General features: G+C 56.3%; 8 protein-coding genes across 8 annotated transcripts; 4 read left to right on the forward strand and 4 right to left on the reverse strand.

Moving 5' to 3' along the window:
- Window positions 1-128: 128 nt before the first annotated feature.
- Window positions 129-1,437, forward strand: M421DRAFT_405748 (polysaccharide lyase family 3 protein; the record flags this gene model as incomplete). The annotated part of the gene is made up of 2 exons (XM_033590299.1): window positions 129-861; window positions 914-1,437. Exons 1-2 carry the CDS (start codon window positions 450-452, stop codon window positions 1,435-1,437), a joined length of 936 nt encoding a protein of 311 aa, XP_033451747.1. The 5' UTR covers window positions 129-449.
- A 639-nt stretch (window positions 1,438-2,076) lies between these two features.
- On the forward strand, window positions 2,077-2,891 carry M421DRAFT_98642 (oxidoreductase ucpA; the record flags this gene model as incomplete). Its single annotated transcript, XM_033598638.1, has 2 exons — window positions 2,077-2,166; window positions 2,220-2,891. The coding sequence occupies 2 exons, from the start codon at window positions 2,077-2,079 to the stop codon at window positions 2,889-2,891; spliced, it is 762 nt and encodes a 253-aa protein (XP_033451748.1).
- Window positions 2,833-4,148, reverse strand: M421DRAFT_313750 (DASH complex, subunit Spc34). The gene is made up of 3 exons (XM_033589232.1): window positions 3,938-4,148; window positions 3,147-3,883; window positions 2,833-2,998 (listed from the first exon to the last, which is right to left on the reverse strand). The coding sequence occupies exons 1-2, from the start codon at window positions 4,000-4,002 to the stop codon at window positions 3,166-3,168; spliced, it is 783 nt and encodes a 260-aa protein (XP_033451749.1). The 5' UTR covers window positions 4,003-4,148; the 3' UTR covers window positions 2,833-2,998; window positions 3,147-3,165.
- A 118-nt stretch (window positions 4,149-4,266) lies between these two features.
- Window positions 4,267-6,222, forward strand: M421DRAFT_417271 (26S proteasome non-ATPase regulatory subunit 3). Its single transcript, XM_033591388.1, has 2 exons — window positions 4,267-4,456; window positions 4,663-6,222. The coding sequence occupies exons 1-2, from the start codon at window positions 4,378-4,380 to the stop codon at window positions 6,099-6,101; spliced, it is 1,518 nt and encodes a 505-aa protein (XP_033451750.1). The 5' UTR covers window positions 4,267-4,377; the 3' UTR covers window positions 6,102-6,222.
- A 139-nt stretch (window positions 6,223-6,361) lies between these two features.
- M421DRAFT_313785 (ankyrin) lies at window positions 6,362-7,636 on the forward strand. The gene is made up of 4 exons (XM_033589233.1): window positions 6,362-6,463; window positions 6,531-6,696; window positions 6,810-6,977; window positions 7,029-7,636. Coding segments are annotated over exons 1-4 (903 nt in total). The 5' UTR covers window positions 6,362-6,461; the 3' UTR covers window positions 7,596-7,636.
- A 40-nt stretch (window positions 7,637-7,676) lies between these two features.
- On the reverse strand, window positions 7,677-8,348 carry M421DRAFT_2174 (putative copper homeostasis protein; the record flags this gene model as incomplete). The annotated part of the gene is made up of 1 exon (XM_033588280.1): window positions 7,677-8,348. One exon carries the CDS (start codon window positions 8,346-8,348, stop codon window positions 7,677-7,679), a length of 672 nt encoding a protein of 223 aa, XP_033451752.1.
- A 522-nt stretch (window positions 8,349-8,870) lies between these two features.
- Window positions 8,871-11,374, reverse strand: M421DRAFT_417273 (membrane transporter). The gene is made up of 6 exons (XM_033591389.1): window positions 10,936-11,374; window positions 10,854-10,885; window positions 10,590-10,803; window positions 10,024-10,534; window positions 9,597-9,974; window positions 8,871-9,546 (listed from the first exon to the last, which is right to left on the reverse strand). The coding sequence occupies exons 1-6, from the start codon at window positions 11,173-11,175 to the stop codon at window positions 9,314-9,316; spliced, it is 1,608 nt and encodes a 535-aa protein (XP_033451753.1). The 5' UTR covers window positions 11,176-11,374; the 3' UTR covers window positions 8,871-9,313.
- Window positions 11,375-11,790: 416 nt separating this feature from the next.
- On the reverse strand, window positions 11,791-13,859 carry M421DRAFT_417274 (uncharacterized protein). The gene has a single exon (XM_033591390.1). The coding sequence runs from the start codon at window positions 13,421-13,423 to the stop codon at window positions 12,056-12,058; it is 1,368 nt and encodes a 455-aa protein (XP_033451754.1). The 5' UTR covers window positions 13,424-13,859; the 3' UTR covers window positions 11,791-12,055.
- Window positions 13,860-15,378: the final 1,519 nt, after the last annotated feature.

Consider the following 15,378-nt stretch of genomic DNA (forward strand, 5'->3'; position numbering starts at 1 on the left):
TGCGACCTCGCGGAGAGCAGTATGCGGGGACGTAGAATCGACCCAGCACACGGGCTACGATCTGGGGTCGATTCGTGGAGCAATGTTCGTTAGGCGTCGTGGCCCAGAAACAGCCAAGTCGCCGGCCAACACCAAGATATCAACAGCTGATGCGATAGGCGGAATTCACCAGGGCCCCAATTCTTCCGGTAACTCGTGGCTTGGACCTTCACAGGAACCTAACGACCGCAGTCAACAGCACCTTGGAGAGAGCGGAGCGAGCAGAGTCGGGCCTTTGGCGTTATGAGGATATATCACACTGATCGAATTAGGCGAGCAGCGGTCCAGAGCGAGTATGTATATAAGGTCGAGGAAGGCTGCAGAGATGGTATCGTTACCAGCTGCAGATATTCAATTGATCCCGGAAGAAGCCCACTGCTCAACCTCGACGTGATCCTACATCTTCAATCATGAAGCTCACTTCTGCCCTCGTCGTTCCTCTTATTCCCGCACTGTCTTCAGCAGCTGCTCTTGGTCGCCGCCAGAACCAGCAGGGTGATGGTCCTCAGGGTGATACTGATGCCACACAAGGTGACCTCAGTGGTCGCCCGGCACCGCGCTTCCCATTTCCGCGTGTTGAGTTTCCGATTCCCAAGGAGACCGTTGTTCTCAACGAGACCATGTACATCTACCCCGGCCAGACCTTCGACGGACAGATGAAGCGTTACGAGCGTGTGGATGGTAGCTGCAACGAGCAGGCTGAGGGCACTGACGCCGATGCCGTTTTCAACCTCATGCCCGGCGCCACCATCAGGAATGTGGTAATCGGTCAACATCAATCAGAGGGCATCCACGCTCTGGGTGATGCGTGGGTTGAAAATGGTGAATCAAGCTTCTGCTCATGAAGTAAGACAATTGCTAACATTGGATCTAGTCTGGTGGGAAGACGTCTGCGAGGATGCCCTCACATCCAAGGGTCTCAACACCCAGCTCCGCGTCATTGGCGGTGGAGCTCGCAATGCCCAGGACAAGATCTTTCAGGACAACTCTCTGGGCGGCAAGTTCAACATTACCGGCTTCTACGCCGAAAATTTTGGCACCTTCTACCAGTCGTGCGGCAACTGCTTGAACCAAGCCAAGCGCAACGTCACGATCCAGAACGTCATTGCGGTGAACGGGACTCGCATGGGCATAATCAACCCCAACTTCGGCGACGAGTATCGCATCAAGAATTCGCAGGTCCAGGATGTCACGTTCATGGTCGACAAAGAGATTGGCAACAATGTCCAGACCGTTCCTTACACGATCGGCACAGGGCCGGATGAGAAGTATGCCTTGTACAACATGACCCGCGATGCTATCACTGGCTTCAACGGAACAGCTGCAGACGTGCACGAGCCTGAGGAGCCATATGAGTGGCTTGATGAGTTCTGGCCTGGCAGCTCGATTGCGAAGTAGATGTTGACTGATGAGCGATTGCGAATTATATATTGGTTGATGAGCGATACGAAGTACATGTCGATTGATGAGCGATTGCGAAGTACATGTCGATCGATGAGCGATTGCGAAGTACATGTCGATAGATGAGCGATGAGCGACGACTTGTATGTAGACTTGTATGTAGACTTGTATGTAGACTTGTGATGTGTCGACCGTGTCTGAGCGTCCAACGCTCAAACTCGAAAAAGGTGCCTGAGAAGCAAAGCGACCGTGGCAGCGATGTCCATCAATGCACACAGGGTGGGTGACGTCATAACAGCCTCTACGCGGCTGGTGTTGCGATCAGGCGCAAGATGGAGGAGATTAGAGGCGTCGAGATGGCGACTCGACGAAGCGATGGACGCCAGTCGGAACACCAGACTGTTTCCGAAAGCTTTGCTCGCGGTGGATTGGATATCAGCAAAGAGCCACACGCGGTGCGCCACGGAAATGGTCCCGCGCTTTCCGATGGCGGGACCTACCCCGCGATTCAGGTACCGATGTGGAGTAGAGCTGTTTAGCCATAACAGAGACATTTCCCAGAGGTTTGGATCAGTTGAAATTCCTGTGCTTCCTCATCGACAGTATCAAGCAAAAAGTACCAGGACTACCGACACAATGGCCGCCACAAAAGTAGCCCTCATCACAGCCAGCTCAGCAGGTCTGGGTGCGCAGATTGCGCGCGTGTTCGCGCCAGACTTCCGAGTCGTAAGTTGCCCATTGGCGTGTTTCTCAAGGATGGTGCTGATGGGGCATGATAGGTGATCAACTACTCGTCCAACTCGGAACGCGCGCAAGACCTGATTAAAGAGCTCAATGCCATCCCCAGCGCCACGACAAGCTCCAGCGAGCCACGCTTCCACCTCGTGCAAGCCGACATGTGCTCGAGGTCGTCGGTAGAGAGCCTCGTCAAGGAGACGCTGGACAAGTTTGGACGTCTTGATGTTGTTGTGTCGAACGCAGGGTGGACGCGCATGACGACGTTCACAGACATCGAGCAGCAAGTCAACGACGAGGACTGGGACAAGTGCTTTGTCATGAACGTCAAGACGCACTTGTGGCTTGCGTATGCGGCGAAGAATGCTCTGGCTGAGACAGAAGGGACGTTCATCTCCACAGCTTCGGTTGCAGGTGTGAAGCCGAGTGGGTCGAGTGTGCCGTATGCGGTGACCAAAGCGGCACAGATTCATCTGATGAAGAGCTTGGCTGTGATTCTGGCACCAAAGATCAGGTGCAACTCGATATCGCCTGGTATGCTGCTCACTGAGTGGGGTCTGAAGTTCCCAGAGGCGAAGAGGAATGCGGCCATCAACAATACGAAGTTGAAGAGGCTAGCAACAGTCGAGGATTGCGCGGACCAGGTTAGGGTGTTGGCGCTAAGCAGAAGTATCACTGGGCAAAACATCAGTATCGACGGTGGGTCGTCGGTCTAGAGTGGCATGTGGACATGGGGTGATTCGAAAGAACAGATCTGAAAGCATTGGGTATCTTGCTGTAATGTGACGCAGCCTGGGCAATGGATAGCCTGTCTTCGAGACGCCTCTTGTTCAAAAGAACCTTCACCTCAGCCCTGAAATGCCTCTACCCGTAGAGTGTGCGCCGTCTTCGAGACGCCTCTTGTTCAAAAGAACCTTCACCTCAGCCCTGAAATGCCTCTACCCGTAGAGTGTGCGCCGTCTTCGAGACGCCTCCTGTTCAATAGAACCTTCACCTCAACCCTGAAATGTCTCTGCCCATGGAGTGTACCCTGTCTTCGAGACCCCTCTTCTTCGATTCCAATTGCCGCACTTGTTCCTCTTCCCGGCGCAGGTCTTCTGCTGTCAAGACGACTTCTTCTTGTGGCTCCTCCTCCACATCATCGTTCTCCTCCACATACTCTCCGCGCGAGCGGTTCAGTCGATCGAGCTGGGCCGTCTGTTCGGCAAGGCGGCTCTCGTAGTACTCCAGCGAAGACTCGAGTCGGGCGTGTCGCTGGCGCATGGCGGCAATCTTCTCACGGGCGCCTGGGACCTGGTATACGGCCAGCAGCTTCTCAGCACCCTCGAGCAGCGGTTCGACGTCGACTTCGTTCTTGCTGCTCGGGTCGTACTTGCGGTAGCCCAGACCTGAGCCAGCACCGCCGCCTCCCCCTCTCCGGATCCTCTCTACCAGTTCATTGCCGAGGACTGCGGCCACAGCCGTGTTACGTCTGGGTGCGCGCACTGCATTGGCTCCACCGCCCGAGGTGCTTGCGCCAGGTCCGGCGCTGGGATTGAAGATGGTGTTGCGGCGGTTGCTCGATGTCGAGGGCTCTGCATGCGTAGGCGCAGCGGGCGGCGGCGGGACAGAGAAGAGGGCGCGCTCGTGGGCTTCCGTATCGCGAATCAGGCTGGTGATGTCGTGATTCTGCAGCAGGGCGTTGGTGAATATCTTGGGCGGGGCGAAGCTAGACGGTGCTTAGAGGTGCAATAGGAGGGGAGGGGAGTGGGGGTTGGCGTACTGCAGGTCGGCGATGGAGGCGGAGCAGAGCGAGATCTGCTCGAGGTGGTTGTGCAGCAGCGTCATGACGGGCGTGCGGGCGGCGAAGGGGCAGGTGCAGACAGGTGCAGGCAGGTGCAGGCAGGTGCAGGCAGGTACAGGCAGGTGCAGACAGGTGCAGGCAGGTGCAGGCGCTTTGCCAGGCACTGCCAGGCAGGGAGAGAGAGGGAGAGTAGGCGGGGGGTGGCCGTGTTTGAGGCGCGTCAACAGCATGGAGCGGCGGGGCTTAGTCATCGATGCACTCGCCGACGTCAATCCATCGAGCAGCGCAGTGGCAGCTCCTCCGAGCTTGCCTCCAACCCGCCAGCGCCGCCCTCACAGTCTCCCCTCCTCCATCCGCTCCTCCCTCGCCGCCTTCACCGCCCACCCACACCTCTCGTCTCTCACATGACCGCGGCAGCCATGGCCGACAGCATGGAAGGCGTCGTCGCAGCGGCGGAGAAGCCCACGGCCGAGCAGACGGAGCATCAGACCATCGCCGGTGAGTACCGCAGCCCGCCCCCATGGACTCTCTGGACTCTCTCGACTCTCTCGACTCTCTCGACTCGCCCAGCGAGGCGCCCTTTGCCTCGCGCTGCTCCTGCGGCCATTGCACCACGCCCGGCCGCATGTGTGCAACGCACCTCCACGCCATCGCCTTCGCCTCGTGCAAGTACCTGTGCTGCCGCGCTGACCCCGCCGCCCTAGACATCCGCGCCAACTTTGCGCTGCTCGAGCGCGCCGTTGCCCAGTTCGACTCGCGCTTCGCGCTGCGCGCGCTGCGCTCCATCTCGTCGCTCCGCACCCGCCTCACCGACCGCGTGCTGTGCTCCGTCATCATCCTGACCTACTCGCCCAACAATGCCACGGCGCGCACCTTCATCGAGTACATCGGCATGGACGGCGCCGCCATCCAGAGCGTCGTCGCCCAGTACCGGGAGGAGGTGCAGGCAAACAAGTCCAGCGCCAAGGAGCCCATCCCCGAGATCGACGTCTACATTGCCATCCTGATCCAGGTCTACCTGTACGATCAGAAGGACCACGACGAGGGCGCCGAGTTTTCGGAGAAGCTGGTCGACAAGATCCGCGACATGAACCGCCGCACGCTCGACCCGCTGGGCGCAAAGGCCTACTTCTACTTCGCCCTCTTCACCGAGGAGATGGACCCCAAGCCCCCGTCCAAGCAGTCGCCCGTCATCGACATCCGCGGCAAGCTGCTGGCCGCCATGCGCAGTGCTGTTCTGCGCAAAGACCCCGACACCCAGGCCGCCGTCACCACGCTCCTCCTCCGTAACTACATTTCGACCGCCGACATTACACAAGCCGATCTGCTCGTCGCCCAGACACAGTTCCCGCCCAACGCCCCAAACAACCAGGTCGCCAGGTACCTGTACTACCTTGGCCGCATACGCGCCATCCAGCTGTCCTACACCGAGGCGCACGAGCACCTCACCAGCGCCACACGCAAGGCGCCCTCTGGCAACGTGGCAACTGGCTTTTACCAGCAGGCCATGAAGCTGTTGATTGTCGTCGAGCTGCTCATGGGCGACATTCCCGACCGCGATGTCTTCGGCCAGCCTCGCCTGGAGCGTGCTGTGGAGCCCTACTTCCGTCTGGTTCGCGCTGTCCGTGTCGGTGACCTGCAGGGCTTCCTAAAGGTCGTCCAGACACACTCCAAGGTCTTCCACAAGGACCAGACCTACACATTGATTCTCCGTCTGCGACAGAACGTCATCAAGACCGGCATCCGCATGCTGTCGCTATCGTACTCGCGCATCTCCCTCCGCGACATCTGCATTCGTCTTGGCCTCGAGAGCGAGGAGTCGGCCGAGTACATTGTCGCAAAGGCCATCCGCGATGGAGTGATTGAGGCATCCATCGACCACGAGAAGGGGTTCATGCAAACAAAGCAGGCAGGAGACATCTACGCAACTCGCGAGCCCGGCGAGGCGTTCCACGACCGTATCCGGGCTTGTCTGACGCTCCACGACGAGTGTGTCAAGGCCATGCGCTACCCTATGAACCAACACAGGCTGGAGCTGAAGAACGCTCAGGAGGCGAGGGAGCGTGAGCGCGAGCTGGCAAAGGAGATTCAGGAGGGCGATATTGACGACGATGATGCGGGCGGTGACTTTGATGGCTTGTGAAGCTGTAGAAGAGTAGCACGCAGAACTGGTGCTGTCTGGCAAGCATGACACACGGGCCAAACGGTGACGCAAACACAGGTCACCCTAATGATGCACGAATAGAAGAGCATTGATACGACCACATGATTTTTATAACTGTATACGTGTGGCTGCAACATGCACGCGGCTGAAACGATGTCGGTGGACCCATGCAGACACATCCCCACCAAGTGTGGAGCTAACTTGTTCGAGTGAAACGCGCCCGCGGAGGTCCGCAGCTCTCCCATCACGTCTCCCCCGCGTTCAACGCGAACACCTGCTTGGCAACGGCTCACGTGTCACTCACCTTCGGGTGCTCAACCATGGTTCGTTGTCATCAACATGTACGTTGGCTCTGTCCGGATACACAACTACCTCGTGTGGCCAGGGAGAACAACTGATAGCCTGCAGGATTGATGTACCGCGGCGCCTGCGTCGCGCCATCCTGCTGAATGACCTGCCTCTCGTGCGGCGCATCATCCGCAACAACCCCAACTACCTGCGCAATCCCGACTACGACGACAAGAGCAGCACGAACCTGCACCTGGCTGCAAAGCATGGCTTCACGCAGATCGCTGTATGTTGTCCTGCGAGCACCTACGAGCACCTACGTCATCTCGAGTCCGTTGCTGCTGGCCATGAATCGTCGAGTGAATATGTGGAAGAGTCAATGCTGACACCCTCATCCAGGAGTTCCTCGTCGACGCTGGTCACGAAGAAGGCACTATCAGCCGCAACAACGACTTCGAAACGCCCCTGATGTTCGCTGCCACGGCCGGCAAGGAGGAAACCGGAGTCTTTCTGGCAAAGCGCTTCCCTGAATGCATACCGTGGGCAAACAAAGCTGGCCTAGACGCTGTATGTCAAGCCTCATACAGACGCAGTGGATTTGTACTAACAGCCGACCAGCTCATGCTCTCCAGCAAGTCCGGCAGCGGCACCCTCCACCTCATCCCGACCCTCATCCTCCAGGATCCAAGCATCCTCACCGCAACCGACAAGTCCGGCAACACAGCACTCCACCACGCCTCCGCTGCCGGCGAGTTCAAAGTCCTCCGCTTGCTTCTCCAATACGGCGCGAACCCCCTCGTCTCGAACGCATACAGTTGGACTCCAGTCCACTACTCCGCCAGTCCCGCCGCAGAAGCATACTTTAAATCGCTCATCATCGACTTTGAGAAGAAGAAAGCCGAGGGCAGGCGCGAACTGCAGGAGCGGCAGAAGCAGAGGCAGGGCGGAGTGCGCCTGGTCACAGACGGAGATGCGCTGGTCGGCAGGGGCAGCAGTGAGAGTGAGCGCGTACGAACGCGGGCCAGGGACGATGCAGGACTGCAAGGATTGCCGGCGCCCGGCATAGATTGGAGTCCTGTTGAGAAGAGGAGGGCTATGACGCCTACGGAAGGGAGGGGGTGGACGTTTACGCCAGATGGAATGAGGCCGAGGGCCGAGACAGCAGAGAGCAGTGGGACAGTGTAAACTACTTGGTCACTCGGCGTTCGGTTGGAATTGGTCTGGCGTTTGGAGTAGGTCGTCTTCAAGTCTTTTTGTTCTTTTTGATCAAGCATTTCGAAGCAATTCGACCATCTTCCCGACTTCCTCGGAGTCTACTTCCTCGTCTGGTCCCGTGATGGCCGCAGAGTGCACCCACTGCACACCGGTCTCATGCTTCAAATCCACAACATTCGTACTCCTGATTCCACCACCTAAGATGATACTAATCCGCCCGCTGTACTTCTGCTGCAACTCTCCTACTCTCGCCCTTCCTTCCCACGCGTTCTTCGCCCCACCACTTGTCAGAATGCTCGCGAACCCACAGTCAACAATGGTCTCGACTGCAGCATCCAGATCTGTCACATCGTCGATTGCGCGGTGGAACGTACAGGGCAGCGGCTTCGCCGCTTCCACCAGCTCTCTGTTCCTCGCTTGGTCGATTTCGTTGCCCGCGGTCAGGATGCCAAAGACGAAGCCATCCACCGCGCTCGACTCTTTGAACATGTCAATGTTGCTCTTCATCTGGCTGCACTGTGCGGCCGAGTAGGTGAAATCCCCGCCGCGAGGGCGGATCATGACATGGATCGGTTTATCCGTCGCTTTTCGAATGGAGTGCAGCGTGGACAGGGAGGGCGTGACGCCGCCGGCGGCGTAGTCGGCGCACAGCTCGATCCGGTCGGCGCCTGCTTTTGCTGCTGTGACGGCGGAAGCGGCGTTGAAGCATGCTATTTCCAACATCGTGTCGAGTGTTGCATGTTACAGTTCTCGGGTCGAGCAACGCTTGCATCTATGCAGATGCAGAGTGTGGGCTAGTGGTGAGTCTAGCTATTTCACGCCTAGACTCCATATAGTCACAAAACTCCAGCCTGATCGCTCTCCTCAATGGGATCAGTCTGCGCTTCCATTGCCTACGATGATCGCTCTCCTAAAGCCGTCTTGCTGTGGTGGAGTCGCAACTCGCCAGATTTCGACATGCGTTGACATACCGGTACACTTCTGACTGCCCTCGACTCACCAAAGCGCGATACAGGCGGTCAGATCAGCAAGCAAGCCAGCTCTTATCAAAGAATCCGACAAACTCAAAACCTGATCCAGAAGTGTAGGAGCCACGCATCCAGGAATGCAGCGGGGATGCTCTTTTGATATCGTATCGCCTGCGCAAAGCGCCATGCTATCGTGGGAAGTTCAGTCCTCACTTGTAGACGAAGATAGTGTCGTCCATGTCATCTAGTGAAGCAATCGCAAAATCTATTATGCAAGCGCACCTCCGCATTGCCCCGCCCACCCGATCCGTCTCGCCCTCCTTCCCTTCTACACCCACTGGTCTCGGCTCCCAGATCATCGGCTCCTTTGACCAACACGCCCGTTTCAACGGTGTAAGGCTCGTTCACCCATCTCTACAATATCATCCCGGTCTCACGGAGGAGAAAGATCACGATCCTGGGCGAGCGCCGTCACAGGAAAATCCGCTTGTCTTCTACGTACTAAACAAAGACAGGTGGGAGGTGGCGATAGAGAGGATGACAGGTGCTAGGTTTGCGACTGTCAAGAGCTACAATCTCTACTAGTACGGGACGCTGATGGCAAGGGACAGACCTATGAGGATGCTGCTGGGTATCGAGTTGTGCTGTGGAATGGGGGATGGGCTATACTCTAGCTAATAAACCTTACTTCAAGCCGACTAGGTGCCTTCAACATCAAGCTCACAACGTGTAAATGAACTCAGGGTTCTCGCGATCCGTCAGATCCAGCCACTCCTGGTTCTCCAATCGTACGTAGCCAGGCGCTGCTCGGATCGCCGCCTTCTTCTTGTTTTGTCGGACGCAATAGAAGTGGATGAATGCCAAAATACACAGACATATTCCCCAGCAGACAATTATGGTCACTTCAGCGGGGACGTAGCGTGGTGCATCGCCTGGACGGAAAGTTTGTGGGCCTATAGTAGGTCAATTTTGAATACACTGCCGGGGGAGATCTTCAACTCACCAATGATGTTACCCACACAGTATCCAATCAGATACATAGCCGCAACAGTCGTCTTCTTTGTGTACCCGGCCACATTACTGGAGAGCAGACTCAGCAGCGCAACGAATGCTGTTGGGCTGGCTTGAGTCAGGTAATATCCGGCGAGACGACCAGAGTTATGGCTCAGGGGCAGCGCAACGATCATGATCATGCCGATCATTGCGGTGCAGATACCGATCATCGATATGAGAATGCGGTAACCGTACTTGTCGCCAGCCCAGCCGCAAGCAAGCAAGAAGACAACTTCGACGGCGCCGCCAGGTGTACCGTAGAGAAGCGATTGTTCAGGTGTATAGCCAAAGCCCACGATGAGCTGCGAGAAGAAGTTGGAAATACCACCTGCAGGCTGTTAGACGTTGTGTGGAACTTGCAGAGCCTGGTTTTTTACCGTTGGGGATGTCAGTAATGAGCGCAAAGAAGAAGAACGCCCAGCTCAAAGGATCTGTGAGCGCTTCCTTGAGCTGATATATCTTGTAGTGTTTGTTTCCAATACCCTGTTGGTTCACCCTCACACGCTCGATCGCCAGGATTTGGTCCTCCTTGCTCAGCCATCGGCAATTGAGCTGGTTGTCAGGCATGATAAATAGGAAGAGAATTCCAACAGACATGGTCAGGAGTCCAGTCACAAGGAAGATGATCTTCCACGGTTCGATGATCGTGCCCGTCTTGCGACACCCAACTGCAATGCCGTATGCAACAACACCGCCAAATATCTGTGCCCATCCGTTGAAGCTGAACCAGATGGCTGTGCGTGAGCCCTGTTCTTTCTTGGTGTACCACTGCGACGTGAAGAGGGCAAAGCCAGGTGTTACAGCACTCTCGAAGACGCCAAGGAAGAAACGGACCGCGATGGCACCAGAGTAGTTCTCAACGGCTGCGAAACATGACAGTACAAGACCCTATTATATGTCAGTCCTTACTTCTGTGCTATTAGCTGGATAGTTGTGTGCTCACCCACATAATGATGTTGAAGGCCGAGTACTTTCCAAGTGGCAGCATCTGTAGCAAGCGAGTTGTAGGATACTCCCATGCAATGTAACCGAAGTAGAACATCGATCCCAGCCATTGGTAATTGTCTTTCGTCAGGTTGATTCCGGAAGCAAGCTTGTTGCTTGATGGCGGTAGTCGAAGGCCCATGACACTGGCGTAACTCAGGGTCGTCTTGTCCCTACATCAGTTAGCTTCTGGAGGTACCTCATTGATCATGGCGATGCTGACAGGTAATTGAGCCCATAGACAAGGCACATGATCTGCATCAGTCAGCTTCCGTAGAAGATTCTGCAAGCAGTGCAATACTGACAGGCATCAAGTGCCAGTCGATCTTTCTCAGCAGCGCTTTGTTCTTCTCTGGTGTCAACTCAATGACCTGCCCGTCCATGCCGTCAAAAGCCTTCATCGCAGCGTCCACATCGTGAGAGTGATTCAATATCTTCTCATCGAGCTTCTGCACTATGCCCGGCGAGACCGAATCGTTGTCAGTGGCCGAGACCACCTTCTCGACGGCCGCTGGTTGGTGCGTCGCCTCTGTTGCTGTGGCCATCGTGTCCAGGCGTGGTGCTGCCGAGACTAGTTGCGAGCAGGATTGGGATGAGGGTCAAAGCTGCTGCGGTACAAGCAATATTAAGAGTGGCGCCAACGCTCCAAGCTTTATATAGCGGTCACTAATAGGGAGAGGCGCGCACGTCGGGTACTATTGCCCGATGATAACGCCCTTACTTGCCGAACATACTGCCACTTATCGATGATAAGATACCCCGATAGTCTTGACGCTATCTGTAGTTGCCATTGCCTTTGCCATACCGACATGTAATGCGGGGTAGTTCGACTTTGGGTGACATAACAGACGAGCCGTGGTACGTCCGCGATAGGTCAGACGAGTGATATGCATATCGGTTGCCAGATCGGGCAGCTGCTACGAGAGGTGGTGTTACCGTTCGTGAGAGTGATAAAATGTGGATAAGCGTATCACTTCGCGCTCTCGATAGATAGACGTACACAACTATACCTCAATAATGCAACAGGCTAACCATCGGTGTTGCAGAGAAGTTGTGTTGTGATGTCAGCAGCAGAAAGTCAATCGAGTCAGTCAACCTTCACGCGGCCTAGCGTGCGCATCACAATTAAGCATGTAAATAAGGTTAAGCTTGCAACCAATTGATAATGCAACGGAAAGATGGATTGAAAATCTTCTTGCAGCTACTACGCTAATGCAAATCCGCATCTATGTGATGCTTCCACATATGATGGGCTGTAAGGTCAACCACAAAACTCCAGGCGCTTTCGGCTCTTGCAGTGACCGTATTTTCACGGCCATGACTCCAAACGCCGCCCATATGCAGTTCGTAAATGCTAAAACACCCACAGAGTACAAACAGAGTACAGCCGACTTGAAAGAAAACGAATGTGCAGAGAAAGAAATCCTATGACCTAACGAAGACGCTGTTGAGCTTATTCAGCGCATTGCTATCCGCCGCAGTGCTGTTTGTAGCCAGACGCTCCGGTGCAAGATCACGAGGAAATCTCGATACAGTGTTTGGACTGCGGCTGCCAGAGCGCGACGAGGCTTGGTTGTCCTGGTCGGCGCCATTGGTGTTGAGAAGGGAGGTTAGTGTTGGCAGAGGACGAGATGCTGCTGCATTAGCGGCCTCAGCACCATTCTGAGCGGGCGTCTTGTCAGCGTCAGGTGCTGATGGCTTGGTAATGCCCACAGAAGCTGCAGCACCGTTGATAGCGGGCAGCTGTGGTCCAGGCTCGGGCCCCGACGCAGCGGGAGCAGGAGGAGGCGGTGGTTGGCGTTGAGCCAGCTCAGCAGAAGATGGTGCGCGCGCTGGAGGCGGGCTGACCATGTGATAGCCTGCCTGGGCAGCGTGCGCGGCATACAAGGAATGTTGAGCGTAGATGGGGTAGCCTGGCGATGCATGATGGTGGCCGACAGGCTGTGGAGGACGGTCAAGAGTATGGCCCTGTGGATGTGGAGGCATGTAGTAGCCGGGTGGTGCGTAGACAGGCTGGTAGAAGAAGCCTGGATGACCAGCGCGGTATGGGTGACCTGGGTGACCTGGGTGACCTGGGTGACCCGGGTGACCTGGGTGACCAGTTTGTGGTGTAGGCGGGTACATTGGAATAGCGTACATTGGAGCCACAGGACCGGGATGTGCGTACGGCGAGGCTGGGCCCATGGTGTATGCGGCGGCAGCGTGAGGCGAGCCAGGCATTGGCCCACGGGTGACGGCGGGCGCGGCTTGAGTCTCGGCGAGTGCGGACTCAGGGTACATGTTCTTAGGAGGCCTGATGTGTCGCAGTTGCGCGTCGTTGGTCGGTTGTGGAAGGTTGTTGGAGTTTGAGCGAGAGTAGTAGCTGATGAGGTGGAGATGCTGGCCACTGGAGGTTGTGATACTGAAAGATTGCTTCATAAGACCGTCTGGCTTGTACCGGTACCCATCTGGGCCCTCACCATCCGAGTCGCCTGTCGCGGAACCGTCGGGAGACTTGCCGCTCGCCCTCTTGACAAGCGGTGGTGTTGGTGCGGCACCTCCTCGCTTGCCCTCCATCTCACGATATGTCAAGAAGCTGCCAGACACTCGGCTTGCGCTCCATGACTTGCCATCTGTCCACCTCTTCATGCCAGCCTCGCGCTCATCCCATACAAACACTGAGCCTGACTTGATCTGCTGGCGCTCTTTCTCTGACAGACGGCGCTGAACGCGTGGTAATATGCCGATGCGGCAGGCTTCGAACAGGATGATCGCATCGTTGGGTGTGCGAACGTGACCGTGATATGTCTCCATTGTAGATGTGCGGATGTGGATGTGGGTGTGTGGTAGTGGGTGATGCGAGCTGCAGTCGAGAACCGCTATTCAAGTACTTCTGCAAGTGCTAAAGGTGCATTGAGTGCCTGAGGGACTGAGTCAGCTTGAGTTGACTGTATCGGTTTGTGGTGCAGCCAATATTTGTTAAGGGCCGGGGGGCAGAGGGATGGAACAAGGTTGGAATAAGGTTGACTGCCAACCTTGTGACAGACACAGATCCCACTCCACTCCGGCAAAAGCCGATGCAATTCGCATGCGCCTGACGTGCAAATGAGGCTCTTACACCACACGTGGGATATGGTCAGGCGTGCAAGGGGACACAGCTGCGGCTTTGCACAGATGTGACTGCAGAGAGATATACTGCAGTAAAGGCACTTACGGTAATGTAACACTTGTGACGGTGACAGACTGGGCGGTAGGCAGTACTTTGCTTCCTATAAGCGGTTACACGGCAACAGCAAGGCTGGGCGGCGTTGCGTGGGGCTCCAGTGGCGTGAAACGGACTGTCGATGAAACTGCTTATTGACGTGACAGACGTGCGCGGCAGTGGGCGCTCGGTATGTGCAGGGGATGCGCTATGGCTGGGGCGGGTGAGGATAGGGAGCGAAAAAAATCAGAAACCACTCATCAATAGGCGCGGGTGCACTCTTCATGTACGCTCTGGGGCTTGCAGCGCAGAGCGGAACCTAGTCCACCTGGAATGCCCTCAGGCCTTTCTCGGCGCTAGGGTCTTGTTCTTGATCGACGCCCAGGCTTGTAGTGGCGTTGGATAGCGAGATAAGGCCCCTCAAGCTGCCGGGACAAGCTTTATTCGGATGCCGTTGGCTGCTAACTTGGGGCCGCTCACCCCGGCGGTGCGACCCACGAGCGCGTACATACGCGGCAGCGTCGCCTTGTGCTCTTCATCGCAGCCAGGCTCCAAGAATTTTCGGCTTTACGCTTCCATTTGCGCCCGAAACACAACAGGCAGGCAGCAGCGATCTGTTCACATGCCCCTAAGGCTTGGATCGCTGGCGCCCAGTCCGCTCGATGCGTGGTCTCGACTCGCCAACTACTGCCAAGCTTTGTGTAGCCGGATAACTCTAAATGGCGCTACACAACCTAAACCCAATCTCTGGTATTTACCATCGACAAGCCTTTCGCGGCTTGGCTGTTCCACTCTGACCCCAGTTCTGACATCTCCCAAGCCTTTGCGCGAAGTCCGTCACTCCGTCTTGTGATCCTTGGCTACTGCTCGCGTGTGGCCCAGCGCCGTTGGCCGCTTGAGACAATTTGCCCAGCGCTTGGCCCAAGACGCCTCAGAGCACCACCGCGATGCTCGCCCACTAGCCTCAGCGCTGGGAGGACAAGGACATCTGCCGGATTCTGGGCAGCCGGCTCCGCTGAGCTGAGCGCTGCGGCCACAGGCAGTCCGCCGCAGCCCAGACGGGCGATCACACACTGCTCAGGAAGCTGATGGAAGCCTGCGACTTAGATCACGCCGTCTGCAGTTTCATTTCCCTGACGTTCTCCGCACTGGTGGATAGCAATCCTAGGTGTGTCCGCTTGCTGTCTACGTGGAAGATTCCGGTGTCACCACCCAAGCACACCACGCCTCCGCTCCTTGGACAGTCCGCGCAGCTCCACTGTAACGTAATGGACCGCCTCCTATTCCTTAGCAGTCCGCTTAGGGGCTCGGCCAGAGCATAGATTAAGCTTGGTGCCTGTGGTTTAAGCTTACTATGTGCCACGAGGTTCCGATTTAACCATGCTGACGGTGTGACGGGCTACAAGTCCGATGGCATTCCCGCAACTGTACAAGACATCTATTTCTTGTCCATCGTCATTTTTACCAACCTTAGTAAGCAACCTCTTGGAAATATAGCCTTGACAGTGCGGTGACGATTGCACATGCCCCTCAGCATAAGAGATCAATATCGACTGGTATTCAAGCA

This window comes from Didymella exigua (assembly GCF_010094145.1).
Source record: "Didymella exigua CBS 183.55 unplaced genomic scaffold M421scaffold_5, whole genome shotgun sequence".
Classification (NCBI taxonomy): domain Eukaryota; kingdom Fungi; phylum Ascomycota; class Dothideomycetes; order Pleosporales; family Didymellaceae; genus Didymella; species Didymella exigua.